This window comes from Chelonus insularis, unplaced genomic scaffold (genome assembly GCF_013357705.1).
Source record: "Chelonus insularis isolate UGA/USDA-ARS -01 unplaced genomic scaffold, ASM1335770v1 contig_393_pilon, whole genome shotgun sequence".
Taxonomy (NCBI): Eukaryota; Metazoa; Arthropoda; class Insecta; order Hymenoptera; family Braconidae; genus Chelonus; species Chelonus insularis.
Genome location: NW_023276549.1, coordinates 5,910 through 31,427, shown reverse-complemented (window position 1 = coordinate 31,427; position 25,518 = coordinate 5,910). Strand labels below are relative to the sequence as shown.

The following is a 25,518-nucleotide window of genomic DNA, read 5'->3' as shown; positions in this document are numbered from 1 at the left end:
ATCTTTTTTAATTTTTTTTTTTATCTTGTTAAAAAAAAAAAATAAATATTCTTGTTATGAATAATAAATGAGATGTATGTTTCATAAAAAATTAGTCATGACAGAAAGTAATCGATATTTATGAGAGATTGATAAGTCACAAAAGAGGAGGGTTATTCTTTAATGTTGAGGGTCATAGTTGGAGAATGATTGTGTCAAGGTCACAAAAAAATGTATCGAAATCAATAATAAATTTCAAGTATTTTCTCGATCTAAAGAAAAAAAAAAGCAGTAGGGCGATCGTTAAATTTATAATATCATGCAGATTTAAATTATCTATTAATTCCTGTAGTATTATACATAAAAAATTATATTGTCTTGTTGAAATTCAAACGAATCATTCCAACAGGTAATTTTGAGTCCATCAAATTTGACTATGTCACACTGAAATGAAATATTAATATTAATGTAAATAAATAACGCGATTAGTATGTATTATGCTATCATAAAAAATATGAAACTCTTGTAGTGACCTATTTTTTTTGTTTAGTAATTTCATTTAACTCCACCACATCTAATAATTCCTAATAATAGAGAAGGGTTTGAAAGACTGTTTTAACTAAATATGACTAAAGAGACTTTGATGATTCGACTGGGCGTTAATACTGTGATGTCGTCATAGGTAGTTATGACAATCATTAAGTTGATTAAATTATTTTCACACTAAAATCAAATCACAATCTTATTGGAAAAAAATTGTTCCAATTTTGTACCTAAGTATAATAAATGCAACGTTATACAACAATATATTCAATATATGTATACGTTACGTTTGACCGACGCGGTGAACTCATGGATAAGCGTCAGCTTGTCACACAATGAGTCGCGGGTTCTCGAGTCCCAGCCGAGACAAAAAGTCATAAACATGATTTTTCTCGGACCACCGTAGACCACAATAGTGTGTCGGGCAGGTAGGAAAAGGGGGTGAAACAAGGTAAGGGGAGAGTAACTAGTATGGGAAAAACAAAAAAAAAGCGGTCTAATGATGGAGGGAAGATTGGATGGGAAAAATATGGGGAAAACTAAGTAGTGAGGCAACGGAGAGAGGGAAAGAAAGAATTGGAAAAAAATATTGTAAAACGCAAAGACTCAATTGGCATACAATAAAAATAAATGAGTACATATATATTTGTTACGTTTGTATCATTTGAAAGTGAGAGTCGGTTTCGTGAAAAAAATTATTTATAATAAATAAAGAATATTGTAAATTAGTCATATAATAGAATGCACGGATGCATAAATAATAAATTTCTGAAGTAATTTTATTATTCAGCCATTTTCGATATTTAGACCATAATTATATAGAACAATTAATGTTAATCTAGTAATAGGAAATAACTGGATAATAATACCAATTCAAAAATACCCTATATCAAAAGCCATAGAATAAAAATAATATGATGAAAATTAATGATTGAATAAATAACACAAACAAAAATTCACAAATAAAAAATGTAGCAAGGGGTGATGACCCCTTTGTTAATATTGAATTTTAATGCTTATTGCTGTCGTTATGTAAAATCATGTGTTCCAAAAAAAATTTCCTGAGGGGAAGACGTAAGTTTAGAAAATTTCATTTATTAAAAATTATTATATCATAAAAATAATTATTTCATTCCTTAATAATTTAGGGTTTTAACCCTAACTGGACGCGTGGCGTGTTTCATCACCCCTATTCATCATCAATTGTTGAAAGTGTTTCATTCTAACACAAGTGAAACATTTAACGTGCGAAAATAATATATAACATTTAGATTCATAGTAAAAAAACTTGATTGGCCGGACCATCATCACAATTTACTACTTAACATACTCAAAATCAACTAGAGTTAAAAATTGATTTTATTAATAAAACTAATTTACACAAAATCCTAAACTTACTGTTATAGCAAGTATAGGATCGTTCTTAACTTCTCGATTGATTGTTTAATTGAATTATGTCCGGCTCAATAGTTGAACAGTTTAAAATTTTTATAAGTGAGGGACTGGCACGACGATAGTTTTGTATACGAAATTCATATCTTTTTAGATGAAATTAATGTGTACATTATTCAGATTTTATAATTACACATATAATTATTTCTTATTATTCTATAATAAAAAATATTACATAATAAGTAGAAAATCATATTTATTCACCATTGTTTGGATCGATCGATTTTTTCGCTTAAACAATAATTCCATAAAAATTACAATAGTATTTTTTTTTCAATGCAAATTATTGACACCAACCGTAGAGAATGATATAATATAAAGAGTTAGATACAAAAAAATGGTAATTTTATACTATTGCGGTCCCCTCGTTTTTTGGCTGTAGAAATCCGCCGTAAAAACAAAGATTTCAAAACAATAATATGTCAGAGCACACTTTGTCTGTACTAACACGAAGAACTTCCCATTAGTAATTGTTTATAACAAATTAAAAATATCAGTGCTCTGCAGTGGTCTGGGTGCGACCCGAAAGGTCCACACGACCAACTTCCCAGTGGAAAAAATAAAAAAAAAATTACGCGTTAGAAGAATCCAAATACATTGCATAGATCTCTATTTTCATTGTTTATAACAGATTTAATTGTTATAAACAAAAAGAATGAGTTTCCATTCATGTCATACGGTTGGTAATTTTTTTTTAGCAAAAGAAAAAATTATGCGTTAGAAGAATCCAAATATATTGCATAGATCTCTATTTTCATTGTTTATAACAGATTTAATTGTTATAAACAAAAAGAATGAGTTTCCATTCATGTCGTACTGTTGGTAACTTTTTTTTAGCAAAAGAAAAAATTACGCGTTAAAAGAATTCAAATATATTGCATAGATCTCTATTTCTATTGTTTATAACAATTAAAAAATTTTTTATTCAAATATTATTATGATCGATAATCATTTGTTATTAACAATGTTCAATCGTTATGAACACAATTTCTTATTATTAACAATAATCATTGACTATTTTATTATCCTTACCGCTATTTTGTCCATCCCAACACAAGTTTAAAATTTTTTTATTGCTGATTCTGTTTTTTAAAGTTTTTTTTCCTATGAAATACTGTCATCATATTTCTGTACAATTATTCTAAACATTTGATATTCATATTTTTCAAAAGATCTCGAAATTCCGTCTAAAAAATGGTATAATTTATAAATTGCAGAATTTAGGTAGTTCACCATTTTTTCCAGTTTTTCATTCTGCATAAAAAATGGCTGGACCGATTTTGCTGAAAATCTAATCAGTTCTAAGTTACATAATTACGTGTCAAATGCCGTTGGTCCCACATCGATATCATTTTTTGTTCTCGAGATAATCGAGGCGAAAAATAATTCCGACCGCACGTACGAACATACAGTAGAACCCCTCATCTGTGACTCTCTCTACTGTGACTTATGGTATCGAACACACTTGGGTGTTTTATTACTAAACACTCAAATTTTTCCGAAAATCTCTTCGCAATTCAATGCTCGAAGAAAAGCGTACAAGAGATACATGGAGAAAAATGATAATATTGATTTTACTTTAAATATTATGAATTGTAATCGTTTTTGAAGGATTGTTGACATTATGGTGAAGTTAAAAAACCTTTACAATCAACAGAAAAAATTTTCGGGGTTTATTATTTTAGTGGATTTAAATGAAACCTCACAGCAAAGGAATTTTTTTTTATCTCATATTTAGTTATAAGAATTTGTTGTCGGCGTACAGATTTCTAAATATTGAAAAATTGACATCAATCGCCGTGATGTAAATGCTGTGTACCAATTAATGAATTCGATCGTTTTTTTTCTTTGCTTATTCGAATATTCTTGTTATAAAAGAAGTATTAAAATAGTTAAGTGGGTTGATTTGTAGGTTTAAGTCATATGCGTGCGAGTAGCTATAGGTTCGAATCCCTGAGTGGACAAAATTTTTTAGGAAAAATAAATTCAATTCAAATTTAAAATGTATCAAATGATAATAAAACAAATATAATTCTGATTAAATGAGCCATATAAATCAGTGAGTATAATTTTTGTTTTAATTGTTATAAAAAGTTTATGTGATTATTATATTATGGCCACAATGTACGATTTGTATACTCCTAGTTTTATGTATACATACATATATTATGTCGAAAATTTTTTAATATTATTAAAATAAATGCAACATTATTATAAAGTCATTATTATATTTACCCTAATAAACGTAAGAATAAAAAAATTGAGAAATATATTAATGTATAACTTCTAATTGACATAAATTAAAGTGGACTTAGCGTGTAAAGAGATTGGTCCTTTACGGTAAAGTTGAACCGCATAAATATTTTGACTGGAAACGTAAAGTAAATTTTACTGTACAGGCCGACCGTCTCCATTTTTGCTCGCTTGTCTTATGGCTACTACTAGAATTCCAGTTGCTCGCCATTTACTTCTTTCTCTGTGTGGCTCGATTAATAATCTATTCAATTAATTAACTTTTATATTAATTACAAAGAGTGCAAGTGAAGGTTGTCAATACTTTTGATAACTTGAAAAAAGACTCACCGAAAGAAGATAAAGAAATTTTCATTTCAGAAATCTCTTATAGTTTATATTCATTTAATAGTAAGTTGTAAGTGTATTGACTTTACCTGCCGAATTGGAACTGGACGACTGATATATCGATTTTAACAGTCATGTTCTACTTTCTTCAGTCAAAATGTCAAGATATGATACTGATACATAATATTTCACATACCATGACGAGGATAGAACTTTTTTGTTTATAATACATATTGAGGTTTATAGTTCACTTCGGTTGAATTGAGTCTGTGAATCTCCAATTGAAAAAAATAACACCAAAAAAGAACAAATTTTTTTGGTAATTTCATACTTTCGTGGTCCCCCGTTTTTTGGCTCTAGAAAATCGAAAAATAATCCGATTTCAATGATTTTTAACTTCCCATTAGGAAGTTATTGAAATTGGGTCGATTGGTGAAATTTGAGTTTTCATCATATCCCCTGAAAACGTGCACGTTTCGGATTAAGATATCGACTTCAACCGAAATTAATTCGGAAGATATTATCAAAAAGAAGATCTCAGTGAAATTTGAACAAATTCGTTCGAGCCGTTTTTTTTATAACAAAATAACTAATAAAAAAATGAAAGGTTAGCTATCTAAAATACTTTTAAGTCAAACAATAACAATTTTATTTAAAAATTAAGTCGATACTGACTATACATAATTGTTCACAACTAAATATGACTTTTAACAATTACGCATTATTTATAACAATACGAATTTGTTATAAACAATTAAAAATTGTATTTACTGATTAAGTAATGTGTACATCACATGGATTTGGAAGGATTCAACAAACATTGATTATAATTAACTTCCCAGTGGGAAGTTATAGTAATGGGTCCGATTTTGCGAATCGCTAATTTTGACATATCTCCACGTTTTAAGGTCCCCAGAGTTCAATACGATAGTTTTTACGTGGACGTCTGTGTGTGTGTATGTACGTATGTGCGTATGTGCGTACGTGCGGTCGGAATTATTTTTCGCCTCGATTATCTCGAGAACAAAAAATGATATCGATGTGGGACCAACTGCATTTGACACGTAATTATGTAACTTAGAACTGATTAGGTTTTCAGCAAAATCGGTCCAGCCATTTTTTATGCAGAATGAAAAACTGGAAAAAATGGTGAACTACCTAAATTCTGCAATTTATAAATTATAACATTTTTTAGACGGAATTTCGAGATCTTTTGAAAAATATGAATATCAAATGTTTAGAATAATTGTATAGGAAAATGATAACGATATTTCATAGGAAAAAAAACTTTAAAAAACAGAATCAGCAATAAAAAAATTTTAAACTTGTGTTGAAATGGTAAAAATAGCATTGAAGACAATATAATAGTCAATAATGATTGTTGATAATATGGAATTGTGTTCAAAATAATTCAACATTGTTAATGACAAATGATTATTGATCATGATAATATTTAAATAACAAATTTCTAAATTCATATAAATAATAAAAATAGAAATCTATGGCTTTCTTACTTCTACTCATACTTTTTTATGTGCGCAGAAAGATGGAATGAGTAAGACTGCGACAGAAGAAATAACACTTGTCTTATAATAGGGCCCTCAGTAATTTTGATGCACACTATCGTAAAAATCAATAATCATTCCATGTCTTTCAGAGACCATTGCGGCGCCACCTGTCGAGAATGGAAAAAATACGATTCTGTGAATGATTACCTGAAATTTTTCTCACGAAACTGTGTTCTATTTATTCGTTTTTTTATTATAAAATATTTTTTTAAATATCCTGAACAATAGTATGGACATCGGAAAACAACGATTTACAGTATAGGTACAGTGGTTATTGTGAAATAAATCATTTTCTCGTTGATGGCCGATGACCGCGGTATCCGCCATGACACCTCTAAAATCTAGTGAAAAATGAGTGCATATCTTCATCTTCATTTTAAATTATGATGAAGTAATTAATGTTATTATATTGTTGTTTTTCTGATGTGAAGAATAAAATAAGCTTTCGATTGAGTCCTGAATTAACTAAATTCATCAATTTTCGACGCCGTCATTTGTAGAGATAAATTTGCTAGAAACTTTCTAGGGGGAAATCTGTCTACAGCCCAGCTGAAGGATATTTTCGGACAGAGTTACTAATAAATTTTATTTCAGATGTATATTTAAACAACAAATCCATATAAACAAAAAATTTCTAGAGCGAATTAAAATTTTTATTTATAATTGAGATCGTAGGTGAGAAAATCAATCGAAAATAAAAACAGCAATTTTGCTCAAAATTTTTTTTTTCGTTTATATTGCTCCGAAGTATAATCACCCCTTCCCTAGCTCCACCTACTTCATAGATCTTTTCTTTATTTATCTGTACAATACGTATCCTATTGTACAGGTATTAGTCCAGTCAAGTTAGACTTGAAATGGAAATTTTCCAACCTTGGTCAAACTTGGCTGAAATATTTCTAGGCATACTAAATTTGCCAAGTTTGACCGAGGTTGGAAAATTACTATTTCAAGTCTAATTTGACTGGACTGTATATTTCGTATGAGAGATTTCGAGAAGATTAGAATCGTAGAAATCGAAATAATTAAATTTTTATATATATATACACATATTCTTGATCAGCATCATTAAAAGTACAATATACTTTATTTCCAACGAAATCGAAAGTGACGGAGTAATACTATATAATTACCAAATTTTTTACAATACTAGGTAATGTGATTACCCGCAATATTTCTGTCATTTTTACGACGCCATGGTACTTATATTATATTATATTGATATTATTGATAATTTCAAATTTTTTCATAGTCACTTTTTAGGAATTCAAGAAAGAGATTAATACAACCATTTATTTAAAAGTTCAATACACTTAAAGACTCTTGAATTGTTATTTAGTGTAAAATATGATTTCTTGATGACTATTTATTTTTCTGACCTCCAAACAACTCACACAGAAAAAACCGTTTTTCTTTGTACTAGAAAAGATTTCATTAATGCTAAAATCACTTTAAAAAATTTTATATTCAAATTTTTGTATAAATTACATCAGTCACTAAATTTATTATTATTAAAGAGAATCTTATCATTTTATAAATTTTACTATCTTGTTTCTCATGATATTAAACATAGTTTTAAGAATACTTGAAAATTAATTGATTCTTAACTTTAATCATTCAAATAATTATAAAGTCCAATGCTTATTTTAACTAAGATAACAAAAGTATCCAATTGCAATAACACCCATCATAATAAATAGAAAGATCATAAACCCACACATAAATACAATCGAGCGATAAATGATGTTTTGCACGTATCTCAAGTCATCATTGTCGTCATCATTACTTCTTCTTACTATCCTTTCTCCTCCTTGATCTTGAACTCTCATCATTCCTTCAGGAATTTTTCGATTTATTTCTTCAATGCTTTCTTTATTGATTCTAGGTTTTATTTTGGTTTAAAGCACACATTTATTTACTTTTTTTTCATTTATCTTCATTTCACATTTAAAATCACCTACTCAATATCCTTTAGAAAATTGATTAAATCATGCACTCAATATTCAACGTCATATTTTTTTTAAGCAAGAGGTTAGATGTGAACAAAATTGTTATGGCTTTTTGTATCAATAGAGAGATGGCATTACATTTACTGTAGAAAAATTTGTTCATTGAGATATAATAGATGAATTATTTACATACATACTGAAAAAATATAAAGAGTCAAGTTTTCAAAGATGAATATAATCACTCTATACGTAATATTATTCCATCACTACATTAAGAAAAAAATGAGCAATGACTATGTTACGCTTACTGCTACAATACAATCAATATACCATATGTGTACCTTTTTCCTATACAATAAATTAAGAAATAACATATTTACAAATAGCTGCATTGTAGTATAATTTAAATTTAACATATTTTTAGCAAGGATTCAATGGGGTGGAATCAATTCCAATTGCCTGATTTTTATCTAACATGACTTTGATTGGATGAATCTAACCCGAAAAGCTCAATCAGGCTCAACTAGTAACGTAACTAGGAAGACCTTATCAAAACTCGGCTGAGACTTTACTCGGAATCGTAGAACGATTTCTACCAGAGCTCATGAAAAAGGTATATTTGTACGTAACAAAGATTCTTACAAACTTGAAAAATGAAATTTTCAAATAATGACTAAAAAGAATTGCGAGCACCTAACCGCAACCAAATGATTTTATTACTTCAACAGATGAGTTCATAGCTGAAAGGTAATATTAACGAGTAGCTTATACAGTACGGGCACTAGATTCTGAAAATATTGATTATATTATATTTGGAAGTATTTCATGCTGGGTAATGTTATTTTCAACATAGTTAAATTGATGAGAGTAACGAATTTGCTGAGAGAAAATGTATATAGTGCTCTCGTAAACATACTGTTTCATAATTATCAATTCTAACGAGCACTTCCGCGAGTAGTGCTTAAATAGGTTGACATCGAGACTTTGTTAATAGTCGATAATGGAACCAGTATCGACACACTAATTAAATTACCTACATAGGATGACATACTCTGAAAATTCAAAACATCTTAATACAGCAATAACATTGCTAAAAAAATTGAATCATATCTATATGAAATGAATTCCTCACTAAAAATTTATCTAAGATTGGAAATATATAAACAGCCTATCGAAAAATGGAAAAACCAAATATCTCCAAAAGTCTATTATTTTTTTAGTAAAACAAATATTGTCTCAGCTACAGTGATACCAAAATGCACAAATATCTTGGTCATGAATCTTCGTCTTATTTTATGTAATTAGTTAAATAATCAAAAAAGTTTTAAATAAAAATTATCCCAAAATCTGTAATCATTTCAATACATAATGAAAATTTGAAAAATAAAACATTTTACGTATCTCTAATGTTAAAATAGTAAAATTTTATTGTAAATTCCAACCTCACGTGCGAAAATGAAGGAGTATCAAAAATTGCTTTAAATGATGAGTGGTGAAGATTGAAAGCTCATATAATTAGACATAGTCATTCTTCTCTTTAATGTATTTATCATTTGTTTAGAAAATAAAAAACAAGTTGATTATTTTATCAAGAGATACGGTAGTGTCTCGTGCGCCAAGCATAAATCGCCGCCATTTAACCCTTACGTCACGACGAGGCACTACCGTGTCTCTATACAAAGTATAAGATGATTTTTGCAGGTTATAATTTTTAAATTTAAAATTTTTTTCTTATTATAACATAAACATGGGCTGAAATTAAGAATTTGCTCGGAAAGCGATCGTTGACTTTCGATCAAGCATACTATGAAGTATTATCATTGCTTCATTCATAATATACGAAATTGAAAAAATTTCGTTGCACAAAAATTAAGGAAAATGAGAGTTTATTCATGGAGCAATCATACGTTTTTTTTTATCAAGTTGGTGATCAAAGTTTTTAATTGCTATGAAGTTCTCTCACTAACAGATTATAAAGTCGGTAACAAGTTAATTTTGCTCAAGCGCGAATATACAAATAATTAAAATATTTTCTGAACAGATAAAATACCTTTTCAGTTGATATGTACAAAAAATGGTGAAATCTCATCAAAAACAGCCCCCTCCTTCTGGGCTGTACAAAAATGTGCGCCAAACATAAATAACGACAATGATAAAATGACAAAAAGTCCTAAAATAATTAAACGCCAATTATTTAAATCTACAAATTCAACAATATTTAAAATGAATTATTTTCTTCGGTTAAATTTAGTACGTTTAATGACACAATAAACATAACAACCAAAAACTTGGCGTAACTGTTATTTATTAATTGGCTTAAATATTTTTAATATTTTCACAATTTCATGCTTTTATAAAATCTTAACAGTCACGCCAAGTTTTTGGTTGTTATGTTTATTGCGTCATTAAACGTACTAAATTTAGAGAAAAAAAAAAAACCAAAGAAAATAATTCATTTTAAATATTGTTGATTTGTAGATTTAAATAATTGGCGTTTAATTATTTTAGGACTTTTTGTCATTTCATCATTGTCGTTATTTATGTTTGGCGCACATTTTTGTACAGCCCAGAAAGAGGGGGCTGTTTTTGATGAGATTATTATGACGTTATTATAATGTATGTAAAAAATCTTTATCAAGTATTGAAGACAGATTTAAGTAAACATACATCATATACATTAAATATATTTATATGTATGTTTAATATGCATAAATATGAATAAAAATGTGGTTACCTTGTATTCTCAATACGAACAATAAAATAATCTAAGTGCCCACAACATGACGCATTTCGCTTCATAAAAAGTGTTAATAAAAGATTAGTCAATATCTTTTTTATGATATTATTGAAAAAAGCGTCATTCCAAATGTTAATATTTAGAAGTAAACGATTTTTCAATAAGTATTATATTGTAAAATATATGAATGTCTCCATCTATGGATTGAAATAATTATTATTTTTCGGAGATATCTTTATTATTATGAAAAAAAAGATTAAATATTTGGGATTCGAAACTATAGCATTTCTTAATAAATAAGTATTTTTATCTCCCAATTGAAACAGTGCAATTCACTTAACTAATTTTACTCAATTATAAATAAATATTAATCAATCGCGATATCAACAAAATTGAATATTTTTTTAAAAAGTTAAATTGAAAAAGAAAAATAGAGAAACATTTAATTGGCAAAGAAATTTTGAATATTTATTTTAATACAAAATATAGACATCAAGAATATAGATATAACACTGTTTGTAAATTAATTGCTTCTGTTACACAATATTGAAAATAAGTATTTTAGATGAATAAAATATACTCTTAAAAAGGATTATTTTAAAATTTTCAGAAAAATAAAAATGCAATTCAAATATTTACGCATACCAAAATGAAAATGGATGAAAAATTAAATTGAAAGTTTTCTCTAACCCGGAGGAAATAGAGGAATGGGGCTTTGGATGTTTGGAATACCACTTATCATAGTCTCTACTCTGGGTCTCCTTCTTAATGCTTGTGTACTTCTGGTAGTAGTTGGCCTTGGCAAGCAGGTTAATAATATATTTTAATTAATCGCATAATAAAAACATAATTGATAAGAAAAAGTTTAATTATTCAGCCAGTTTTTCACAATTTTCCTGGTTTTTTAAAAAAATTTATTGTCTAATAATTTATTCATATTTTAAAGACGCAACAACAACAAACTTCTAACACTATTCTCCTAATTCATCTTGGAGCTGTAGAATTCGCTATCTGTTTTATTTTTCTAATATCTACGACCGGCTTTTGGCCTATCACTAGTACCTGGTGTATGCTACATGGATTTTTACTCACATTTTTGCACCCTGTTGCTCTGTGGACAGTGACTGGACTTAATGGTGACAGGTAATCAAGTATAAACCTAGAAAAATGGCACTTTCTCAGAAAGTAAATTTTTATCAATACATGCATATGTGTATAAACTTTACACAAAATACTTCGTTTAACATATGTACATTTACCAAATAAGAAATAATAAACCATTGAAAATTTGTTAAAAAACTAATTAGCTTGTTATTTTTTTAAATCTAAATTACATATTTAAAACTCAACAAAAAAGTTTTTTTCATTCAATAATAATTCTTTTCTAGTTAGTGAATATCATTTTGCAAGAATTCGAATGTATTGCTTAAATTGTACGAAATTGAATAATATAATTCAATAAAAACTTCATCGCCGTGATAAACATACTTTACAATTGTTAGAAAATGAATTGAAGTTTATTTCAATCAAACAAATTCCAAATTCTATGCTGCTGTATTATAGACATAAATACTTAGAATAAATAAATAAAAGCTATAAAAAGAATGAATTCCATATCAGAAAATTAAGTTTTAATATAAATTTATATTGGTGCTGTTTCCGAACTAATCGTCAAAGATTACGAATTTTTTTGAAAATAATTTTAATATTTGAACTTTTTATGTTTTTAGTTCGTAGAAAAATGATCAGTTATATATGTTCTTATTGTACTTGGAATTGCTATCTAGTTAAAAAAAAAACTTTTCATTAGTTTTATCAGTGCTTGTGGAAAAAACATCAAATTAAGATTAATCGTCAAGAATTTCTGTCTTTCTTTAGAATTAATTAATATTTATGTCATAAAGTTCATATTTTTATTTTTTTCAATTTTTATGTATTTCGTTCTAAAATTAAAATTAGAAATTAATAGTATATTACATAATATTTACTTTAAGATGGTTTAGAAATTTTACTTTATCATAATTGAATTATAAAGACTTTTCTCATCTTTTGATTCTTTTAGAATCTATTTACACCTGTTCTATATAATTTTCAATGCTATTATTTCGACTATATCTACTGCAAAATATTTTTACTCAATTACGAGTCCCTAATTTTTTTACGGAAAGTTGTTTTTTAATAATAATTATATTCGGATCTGTTTAAATGAAAAATTCATTATGGTAAATCATTCATTGATAGATAAATAAAGATGAAATCAATTATTTACAATATGATTTTATAGACTGAAAAAATCATTCGAGTGTAACTTAAAATTTTTCGTGCCTGTTAATAATATTTATTTTAGCCAAACTTAAATTGTTTTTTTACTGAACAACAATATAGAAATACTTATTTAAAGTGGAACGTAAAGAATCACTGTCGATATACAAATATCAAAAAATATCTTACCAAAGAGAATTAACTGAAAATTTTCTTTTACAGATATTATGCAATAGCTGCACCTCTTCACTACACCGCAGTGGTTTCACCAAGAAGAGTTATTCTGGGATTAGCTGCATCCTGGACGGGTGCTTTATTACTCTGTCTACCACCACTCTCAGGCTCTGTATCTCCTTTCAAATACAATTCGCACTTTGGTTGCTGTATTCCTGACTTTGGCCATGATTTTAAAGTTATTGCTAATATCATCTATGCTGTCGTTTATGTATTTCTGGGCTTAATTCTTCCTGCTATTCTAGTAACAATTTGTAATCTTAGAGTTCTTGGAATAGCTCGTTATCATCGACATCGAATAGCTAGTGCAATTTATGAAGTCACTCTCAGTGCCCAGGTGACCATTACTCATCAGAGAAATCCATTTTTTATGCCTACTGTAACTACACCAGCTGCTGGAGGTCCACCTAAATTTCATAGTGCTGCCAGTACTGTTAGTAATTCTTTTAGTTTATTAATTTTATTAATTATTAATTAATCCTTCATTGACATGTTTTTAATATTTACTATTAAATTGACTATCTTTAAATTCATTTTATAATACAAATTTATTTATTCATTATTTCATCTTATCGAAATAGAAAAAACTACTTAAAAAGTAATTATTAATAATCAGAAGAAAACTAAAAAATCTTGAAATGAATGAAATTATTAATGAAAAAATCACCCCAAGAACGTCTTTGTAAAAAATGAATTATTCAGTTATTTTACATTTTCTATTTTTCTTCATGATTAATTAATATTTTAATTAATTTTAATTTATCAACAACTTTGCTACAATGTTAATAGCGTTTTATAACTAAGTAACGACTGAATATTGATAAGAATGTATTAAGTGAATATTTAATACAGTTACGTCAAAGTCTTATGTGTAGTACTTTGGTGATAGATTTGAAGTTTAAATATCATATATTTTTTTCCATCTTTAAGGTATTTTAAAATTTTTATCATTTTTAATTATCTTTTCCCACCTACTATTCTCTATCACGTAAAAAAAATTCTATACTTTATTAAGTTAATGAATAAATACTTTAACAAGTTATATCCACAATAATTATTTGTCTTACATTTTTTAACAAATGACTCAAAAAATATACTATCTCTATTCAAAATCTGTAAACAATGTTTTTATTTTTTTCAACCTTATGAGAAATTGAAAAGAAAAACTATACCAAAGTATCAATTATAATGCAAAATATTCCATGAATTGGAACATGGTGATTGAAATTTTCAAAAACAAAAAAAAAAACAAACAAAAATAATCATAGCAACTTAATGAATGAACCATTATATTTCTAAAAAATTTTCTAATGAAATAAAAAATTAGAGCATGTTACTCAAAGATTAATCACTTTGAACAACAGTACTGTATTAAAAAATTTTTAGGTCATGCAATTAGTTGGATCACTCTATCTACTTTATTTTCCTTATTGTGGTCTCATCCTGTGGGAAGCTTGCAGTGCCGCAAGTCGTTTCCACGTACATCCTCAACTCGTGTCCTTGGCCTCACTTTTACTAGCTAGTTCGCCACCGATTAACGGCTTACTCTACGGCCTCAAGTCACGAACTCTTCGTCGTTCTGTTCAGAACTACTGGCGTAAAAAAGTGACTAAGTCAGAATTGCAGCAGGTAAATCCATCATAAATAATTTTTCTTTGATTTTCCTTCATTTTCATTACTTCTTACTATATCGTCTCTTTTTATGTCTTTTACCAAGATGAATTATAATTTTTTTTTATCAGGAAATTCAAGCAAGAACTCCGAGCGTTGCAGGTTCTAGAAGACCATCGGGAAGCGGACCAGTATCTCTGTTTCCGTTTCCTCCACTCCAAAGACGTCTGAGTGAAGCTCTCTTAAATTTAGGAGCAAATTCAAGAAATGGAATAGGTTTTGAAAGTGGAAATATTAACAATTTTAATCATAGACTTCAACCTGCTGCATCATATAATACTTTGCCTGTTCCAACTTTTGAATCAGGTAACTCGAATATCTTTTTTTCTTCGTAATTAATGAAAAGTATTTTTCATAACTATCTACTCCATGAAACTCTCACATTGTCAGCTTGAATGATAGTCAAACTTCTGTTATGATAATTTGTTATTTTAATTAAAAATAGTATTTCAGTTAGTGATAGCACACATGGACAAATATCGAGATTATGAATGTTCAACTGATTTCAGTCAACTTAAGAGAGTTATGATTATTGTTGACTTTTCTGATTTGTCGTATCTTCTGACATTTTTTTCTCATGTAGAGAAAAAAAAATTATTTAATAATTTTTAAGACACTTTTTCATTTTATTCAATGATTTTCAAGTAAAGTCATACGACTTTACTTTTGATAACTTTTTTTAATTTCTCAGCACATTTTTTTTCTTTTATTTTGATGCGATTCTTATATTTTATTTCTTGTATTTATAGATAGGAATGAATGCATCGAAAAGATTGAATAAGATTAAAATATGATGTTTCATCACTTATCGAATCTTGTTCATAGTACGGAGTCGCTTTATGTTGGTTTTAAAGTATACTTTTCATCTCATTCGAAAACTTATTCACGATAGAAAGTCAGACATCCTTTTCGAATAAAAATATCTAATATTCAACTTATTATTTATAGAAATGATTTTGTCATTAGAAAAAATCAAATATATTTTTAAAAATTTTGTTTAATAAATATTAAAAACTCAAATAAAGCAAGATTCTATATCAACATAAATATTCTTAGAATTTTTTATATATATAAATATGTTGTAAATTTGTCAATTAAATATGGAACCCTTTTTACATATAAATGTCAAAAATGAATATTTTTACGAATTTACTCCAATCTTTTTAGGAATCGATTAATTTTATATCTTTTCATTGTACAATGTAGTAATTATTACTACAGAAACTTCAATGATAAATTTTCGATCAATTATATTTGGAAAAGTAAATATTATGAACTACAGATTTTTATTATTTAAAAAAACATCGTTAGGTGTACAAATAATTTTCCGTCATTTTTAATTGGAAATTTAAAATTTATTGTAGAATAACAGTACATTGTATTTTATTGAAAGTATTGTCCATCACTAGCTATTACTTTTTTCCATCTTTCTAGCAGTGTTCAGATACCACGTCAAAGGAATTCTTTATTTTTGGAAGCTATCTACGAATCGACCCAATTTTTAGTATCTCCATATGATGTAAAGTGCTTCTCAAACAGGCCATGTGCCATCGACCAGAACAGGTTCAAATTTTACAAAACAAAACAAATCGACAACTATGTTCGAAAGAGAGCTCTAGTAATTATTTCGCCCAGTTTGAGAAACTTCTAATATATAATACCAAATTGATTCCACCAAATACACAGTGTGATTTTTTTTCCAAAAATATTCGGTTTTACTGTTAATGTTGAAGCATGGACAGGTGGTCTTCATAGTTTTCCCTTTTTTGGGTTATCAAAATTGATCCACTTTTCATCACCAGTAACTATACGATGTAAAAACTCACTTTTTTTACCTATCAAGTGAAATCTAATTTCCTTGTTTCTGAATCAATTCGAATGATATTTAAACAATTTGGAATTACTTGTTGAGTCACTTGTAATATGAGTGCAAATTTTTCTTGCGTTTGGCACGAATTTTCCTTCAATAATGCTTTCAATTCTATATCAGCATACGATTTCAGCTGTCCACTACGTTCTTTGTCCTTCACATCGTTTCTAAATTTTTCTACACACAATCGATATGGATGTCCATACTTATATTATTACATTTCATATCGGACAATTCGAACGTAACCTTTTAGTAAAGGCGTTTTTCATTAAACGGTAGAAAGTTATTTGCATATCTAATATCTTTCACTTCAAAGATATAACGGTATATAAATTATAAACATGTTGTTTATAACTATATATACATATATATTTATCTATACATACATATTTTTTATACATAAATTGATGAAGATCCCCTAGTAGTTCTAAACTTCGAAACGTAGACTTGTCACTTTTTGCACTTACATTTAATAAAAAAAATTTTCTCCGTGGAAAAAAAATATTTGCTAATTTATAATAATGAAAATATTATGTATTAAAAAAATCCTATAACTATAAACAGTCAATATACCATTTATTCATTCCTAGAAATCAATAATTTCAAAAACTAGCGGTATTTCAAATTTTAGATGTGTGGAATGTATTGAAATAACACACCTAAAGGGTATTTATTTTCTCATTTCTATTAATTAACTTTAGATTTTAGTACTCTTTGGTAATGAGAAAAAAATTATTACAAAGTTTTTTGAATTGATATTATTTTATAGTTTATCAAACGAAAGAAACAGTTTTTGATATTTATTCTTTCAAACATAACTTTTTTTCAGAAAGATTCTAATTGAAACTTGTTTTAAATTAAAGTAGGAAGTGGGAAATTAGTACGAACGAGCGCAAGTATCACCAATCTCATGGGTTATCGCGAATCATCAAACACTGCAAGTGAGCCAAGTCAAGTATTAGCATTAGATCATTCAAAACGAAGTCCTAGAATATTAATAACTCACGCACACAGCGTAGAAAGTCCAGAAGGTGGTAGTCCTTTATTAAAAAGATTGGGTATTACTTCAAGTAATTTTGCTGGAATAAATGACAGTGAGTAAATGGGTTTATTTATTATATTCTGTTACAATATTAATATGATAATTTATTTAGAAAAACGTTGGCGTCACATTAGTACTGGGAGCGACAGTAGCACAGGAAGTAGTGACGCAAGTGTATGGACAACAGGAATAGTTCAAAAAATGACCAGAGGAAATTCGAAGAATACCACCGACAGTTGGTCAGCGGGTAAACGATTTATTCGTGTTTGCACTTTAGAAGAAGGAGCTTTATTGTTTACTGGAATAAGAGTTAATAGTGAAAGTAGTGATACAACGGATACAACACTAACCACTGGAACATCTACTTTCATTTCTAAAACGACCTCTTTGGTAGGTAAAAATTTATTCACCTAGTAATGCACTACGGAGTAAGCAGTTATAGCAACATAAATTTTACTGATAATGTCTTGTCAATAGATACTCAAGGTTTACAATAAATTTAAGTATTATTTAATCAAAAAGAACTTTTTACTAATATTGATGCTAATTTTATCGAATTGATCAACAATCATACTTACATACATCCATATTTTAACCTTTTAAATGTCTCAAAACATAAAGATATGAATTTCTACAATCGACTATTTATTTTCGTCAGATATCGCATGTATATTAAGTGCTAATTTTACGCACACATATTTCAAATATTGCGGAAAAGGCTGATTTAGTAATGATCTAGTAAGATTTAATATAGAATACGCTATTGAGGAGATTCGAACTTACGACCGCTTAACCTACACGCGCAACGAAACCGAGACTTTAGCCCGCTTGAATATTCAATATAATGCAGCATAATTCGAATTTTTGAATGCGCAGAATTATCTCAACCTCATTGTTCTAATATTATTGATCAGCAAGTATGAGAAATTGTCTCACTCCCAAAAAAAGTGTCTCAGAATTCTAGTAATATTTTCTAGAACCCGAGGTGAAATTTTCGTATTTAATTTAATACTGAATATTCTGAACATTCAGAATCATCAGTATGAAGGACGATACCGATTCTGTGTTAATAAGATCTTGATTTGGTCCTTGAGACCTCAGCATCAGTCCATATTCTATATATTATAAATGAATTTAAGATTTTATAAAAATTAAAATTCACTGCGACGTTTTACCGTTTTGTGGTGTTCCCCGGCGGTCACCATCCAAGTATTACCCACAATGAATATTGTTTGATTTTGAAGATGTTGAGTGCTGGCTTCTATACGCTCGTTCGATGTTAGATGTAAATATTTTTTCGTACTTTATGTTAATCAAGTGTTGGATTATTAATTCAAATAGTACTAATAATAAATAATAATTCTTATCAAATATTCAAGTTAGTGAATAACCATTAAATCTTGTTCTAGAAAAATTAATATTGATTAGCTACTGTCTAAAAACGAAAGAGTAGAAATAATAACACCGACTGCAAAATCAGTGAATATAATACAGCTGTTTTAAATAATTGTTTTATTTCAACTGCAAAATTAAATCAATCAATATTCACTGATTTTTCAGTCAATGTCTGTTCTGACTTCGGTAAGCTAGTGGGAAAAATATAAAACATGGATTACAGGTGGACGGTAATCAGAAATTATGTGGACTGTACACGGAGACAATTTTTTCACTAAATCTAAGTGCAAAAAGTGACAAGCCCACGTTTCAAAATTTATAAGTAAAAATATTTTTGTTCGATAGTAAATTTTGAGTTCTTGTAAGTAAACTTGTGACTTAATAGGTGTCTTGGTAATTATTTTGTTTAGGTTGCATACGCCCGATTTCCTTGAAATTTCAGTATGTTATACAGTTCTTTATGCTGAATAAGAATATATATACATATATATATGTTGGCCGCGGAAAACATTCCTTCACATAATTTTTAAAGTTTGAAAATTGGGAAATGTACACTATCTTGAATAGTTGGTATTTTGCAAATACTTGATGTTGGAGAGGGGCTGTTAAAAATTTAGACTAGCTTTTTAACACCCCCCTCTGCCCCACACTCAATTCTCTCCAACATTAAATATAATTAGTTAGTTGGAGCAAGCTCCAACAATTGATATTATGTGATCATATTCGCTTCAATATTTCAACTAATGATATATATCATACTTCTAAATTTTTGACTAAAATGTTGAAGCAAATCATAGAAGCAGACAATAACAAAAAAATGTAAATAAAGAAATCAATGTGTTGTGCAAATTCTTGCGTGATGACATCATTATGATCGAATAAAGTGCTACTGAGATAAAATCTAATGCACGTTATTATCGAACTTTCAACCTTGAAAAAGTATGTGAAGGAATGTTTTCCGCGCCCCATATATATATATATATATATATATCAAATTAATTAGCATAATATACATATATGTATATATATTCTTATTCAGCATAAAGAACTGTATAACATACTAAAATTTCAAGGAAATCGGGCGTATGCAACCTAAACTGAATAATTACCAGCGTGACTTTAATTTAATTACAACAGTTAATTAAGTATCAGCGAGATTGTACAATAAGTTTCTCAGATATAAGACAATAAAATATCAATCAAATAATTAGATCAATCAATCGTTAATCAAATGACTACTCATGAGTCTAAGAAAATAATCAATTCCAGTCTCAAAGGAGATCTGGAGATACAGTACGATAAATACGTGTCACTGCCAAAATTCCTGACTACAGCGTTCCTTAATCACTCAATAAATTATACAATAAAAATTACGCGACACACGCTCGCTATACCATAATAGTAGGTCCATTAGCAGAAATAGAAATAAAGCTTACGAGTGACGTTCCACGTTACATCGAGGGTCAGCAAATGGCTCTCTTTGTAGCTGTCGTTGATCTGTTCTACCACTAACGGCTGGATATCCAGGCTTACTGAGTACTTTTCCCAACGATTTTTTTTTGGCCACCAACTGCTTCCCTAACAGTGAGAATAAACCCAATAATACAATAGATCTTCTCTCAAACTTCACGAACGTTTGCTTTTGTATAATTAACTGTAAGACTCACAAAATACAGTGATGTCTTTTCGGCCCAACAAGCAATGCCGATGGATGTCTTTTCAACTAGACAGACAACCACCGAGTGAAGCTTCTGGTAAGGAATTGTTTATCCATTGCTTCCTCATTAAGAGTAGGGCGAAGGGTTTAACTACGCCTTCACCAATAATTCGAATTTTTAATCAACCATTAATCATTTCATTGATTTTAAATTGGTCAGTCGGTAATTTTTGTCGTGACCTCCCATAATAACTTTAAGGCAATTTCAAGTGTCACATTTCAGCCGACTATTTTCTCAGTCAACTAATAAAATACCGAGGGGATATGAGGCGGACGATTCTTACAATGAAACGTCGTGTTACAAAGAAAACAGAGAGACTTTCAATCAGAGATATAAAAAAGCAAATGATTACAAGGTTAACGACATTGTAGTAATCCGAAGAACATAGTTTGGGACGGGACTCAAATTTCATCCTAAGTTTTTGGGTCTCCATAAAGTAACTTCAGGTATGAGAAATAACAGATATCGAGTTGAAAAAATAGGTGAGCATGAAGGACCCATTTGTACAAATGCTTCAGCCGATCACATAAAGCCATAGCCAGCTCTAGAAGATCCTGACTACGAGACTGATAATCCAGAAGTGGAATTCAACGATGAAGAATGGAAAGAACCTACTGTGGAATACGAAAATGATGAATAAAATGACAACTAGGGTGTATCGAAGCGATACAATCTACAGAATAGCCGAATGTAGAGACATACTATTCAATTAAAAGGAGTTATAGTTACTAAGAATGAGTATTTGGAATGATAGCAGATAAGAATGTGTAGAATGTGTGTATTTTTGTTTATACTGTTTTGAGTAAATGCGTATTAGTTTCAGTTAAAATTATAAAGTGTGAGAGTAGAAATTAAAAGGTAGCGAGAGCAGTATGTGATGAGCTGTACAAACGGATACACGCATAAAACAGTGAAAGTTTGAACATCTTTTTTTTAAATATTGTATCAGCATACTTTTTTAATATAAATTATTCCTGAATTTAGCATCTCAGGGTTTTTTCATTTAATCAAAATATTTGCATGTGTCGACCTACATCCTTGTTGAGATATCAAGTACTAAAATAGACGAATAGACAGTCATAGGTTCGAATCTCTCTGTGGGCAAAATATTTATTTACAATAAAAAATTAAATTCAACTAAAAAAATACAGAATTGTGATAAAATAAGTATAATTTAATGATGTTAGCAACATTTATCATTAAACAATTTTTTTTATGCAATATAACGAGTATATCACTTTATATCACAAAGTGATGTCACATTGTCAAAGAAGAGAGACTAGTCTCTCTTCTCTGACATTGTCTAATTTCTGAGTAGGAAATAGTGACATCTATATTACATTCATGTTACATTGCGGCAATATAATTATGTTACATTAGTAACATCACATCAATATTACAACGATATATCAGTGTTTACTGAGAACGGGACAATATTGTTATCGATAAGTAACATTAAAGTTATATTTTCCTGAAACGTAACAAGAACATAAAAACGTTACGTCTCAGTGTTACGTTTATGAGTGGGAAATTGTAAGTTACATGTGAGGCACATGAGACTCACATTTTATGTAACATGTGACTTTGAGTTCTCTCACGGTGACATAAAATTTACAGAACAGTGTTCTCGAACAAATATCTCGAAAATTATTAGTAGTAGAAAGTTGAGACTAGTTTCATTTCCGCATAAAAACCTTTTAAAATTATGTACACCATGTCCTGTTCTACGATACGTTGTTTTTAAGATATTGAATAAAATAGAAGCGATCTCTTTGTAAATAAAAAATCTCATTTTGCCATGTGGTCCCTAACTTATACTGTCGTCTGCTATTACTAAAAACGACTCAAATAATTAAATCGATTAATGTTCTACGGATTTTCAATTTCTGCTGTTTTTCAAAGCATATTAACTGCACTATAAGATCAATTTTTTTCCTATTTATAAATCCACATTTAATTATCAATTTCTAATTGATTTGTCATAGATCGAACAACTTATTTATAAAGGAATTCTCTCGAGCTTGAAATTAAAAATAATCATTACGTTATATTTTAGCCGCTTCCCGCCACTTTGTTCCCATAATTTTTATAATTGCTTACATCAGAATAGATCGATTATGATTCTTAAGTATAGTACAATAAAATTACATTACAAAATCACTTGTTATAACCAAAAAAAGATCGTTTCTACTTTTTTTAAATTGTAAGTAATTCTTTTTCCGTAGAAGGAAAAATTTTCGGATGAAAGAAATAAATGCGTTACATAGATTCCGTTTTCAATTATTTTGTACCAATTCAATTGTTATAAATGATTGAAATAAATAAAAAGTAGCCTATGTTACTCCTGACATTCACCTCTTCATGTCTGCAAAGTTTCATCAAAATCAATTCAGCCGTTTCCGAAATTACCTCGGACAGACAAACAAACAAACAGACAAAAATTTTAAAAATGATCATTTACGTTTTAATAACACGCAAATAAATTTTTGAGCTAAGTTTGAGGCAGTTCTCTCAGAATCACAGACAGACTCTCTAATTTCATTTATATAGATGTGTTTAATAGAGCCCAGTTTTTTATAAAACAATTAATTCTTACAGAGTGAAGAAAGAAAAAATGGAGAAGCAATAAATGACGTCAGAAAAAAATACGAAAATGGGAGTGAAAGCGAAGCAAGTTGGAGCAGTATTGACGAAGAAAATGAGATAAAATTAAATAAATCGAGCAGAAGAAATGACAATACGAATTTCAGTAGAAGTCTTTATAGCAGTAGCAGTCCTGAAAGAAGAAAGACTGTCGATACCAAAAATCTCAGAATGTCAAGAAAATGGAGAAAAAAAAGAAAAGACACAGGACATAGAAATTTAATAAGTATTCGGGACAAGAGAAAATCGAATGAAAATCAAGATAATACTCTACAATTACAACCCCTACTGGTAACTTCATCTTAATCTAGCTCAAAAATACTTAAAAATAATTCTAATAATACATTTCACACCTAGGGAAGGAAAGTAGTCGAGCTCAAACCACGTGTAAAATTATAACTCGAGCCGAAGACGAGGGAGGTAAATATGTGGTTTAAGCTAGTTTGATTGTCCTCCTTAGGGCTGAATATGATTATTCGTCATACCTGCGTGGGAGGTTCAACCCTTCTCTAATGGAAAAGTGAACTTTCCGCGCGTGTATGATGAAAAAAATATTTTCCAAAAAATAGTCATAAGGGTATTTTCAGTTTAATTGCAGCTCTTCATACTGAACAAAATAATATAATTATAATTTGTTTTTGCATCAACTTATACAACATATCCTATAAATTATATTTTTCTATAATCACATTCAACTAATGTTAAAATAAGAAAAAATAATTTATTTAATAATATTAGATTTCGTTACAAAACTTGAAATTATATAAATTATTATTATTATTATTTAATGAAATGAAAATAGTAAAATTAAGTATATATTTATGTAACTGGAGAATATCACATCTGTAAACATTGATTGTTACTGTTGTTGTTAATTCATAATTTTCAGTGTATCGATATTAAAATAATAAGGAGAAAAGTGCAACCTCAGCAAAGTAAACGTCTTCTCGAGTAGCAATCTTTTTTTTGTTTTTATATAAATAGTTCTATAGTATTGAAAAAAAATTTTTTGATAATTTTTTAAATAAAGTTATACTTCTCCGATTTCGTTGAAATTTTAGTATGCTATAGAAAAAATTAAACTGAACAAGAATATATATATAGGGCGCGGAAACCGTACCTTACAGTATTTTTTTGCGTTTGGAGAATCAAATAATTGTAATTTTTCAGTGGTTGTAATATTTAAATTAAACATTGAAAGGAATAAAAGAGACAAAATAGTAGCAGAGTATTGATAAATTTCAAAAATAACAATGAAAAAAGGCTTCCAATCTCTACAAATGATGTAATACATAGGAGAAAAAGAACAATGATCAAATTTTCCGATATTACGTTAAGATATCGTTTTGAAATCGATTGCAAAATATTCTGTAATACCAACAAAATGTCATAGTAACTGTAAAATAGTTAGCACGATTTTTTTAATTTTTTGCGATCAAATATCTTCAAATTAGGTCGAAGATAAGAAAAATACGGTGACAGAAATCTTCGTTGCACTGTAAAAAATAAAAAATGTTCTATAAAATATTGTCGATTATTAAATATTTAAGAAGTTATTAGTTAAAATGTGCGGGCTCGAGCAGGCAAAAACTGTATATAACAAAAAAACACAATGACGTGTACATGTTTTTTCCACGAATGGTCTTTTCTGAATTTTCGTGTAATTTTACGTAAAAAAAACCTTGGTTCAAAATGGAATGTTAAATTTTCTATTACCCCTGTCTCTAATTGCACGATACTGGACTCATAACATACTAAAATTTCAACGAAATCGGAGGGGTGCAACCTTTTCTAGATAATTACCAAAACTGTTAATTTTTAGTTATTATAGACACTAAAGAAAATTATTATTTTTTTTACTTTATCAGAAAAATA

The 25,518-nt window shown here is 28.6% G+C and overlaps 2 protein-coding genes across 2 annotated transcripts in view; one reads left to right on the top strand and one right to left on the bottom strand.

Moving 5' to 3' along the window:
* LOC118067648 (phytanoyl-CoA dioxygenase, peroxisomal-like) overlaps positions 1-13,410 on the bottom strand; it is a 25,168-nt gene extending 11,758 nt beyond the window's left edge. The window contains exons 1-2 of the mRNA XM_035084498.1: positions 13,260-13,410; positions 11,901-11,967 (exon numbers count right to left, since the gene is read on the bottom strand). The gene's annotated coding sequence lies outside the window, so the exon portion shown is untranslated. The remainder of the gene's footprint in view (positions 1-11,900; positions 11,968-13,259) is intronic.
* LOC118067649 (uncharacterized) lies at positions 11,468-25,518 on the top strand. Its single transcript, XM_035084499.1, is given in 9 exon segments — positions 11,468-11,617; positions 11,755-11,951; positions 13,293-13,737; positions 14,691-14,933; positions 15,047-15,281; positions 17,709-17,939; positions 18,000-18,277; positions 23,599-23,934; positions 24,001-25,518. Coding segments are annotated over 9 exon segments (2,157 nt in total). The 3' UTR covers positions 24,043-25,518.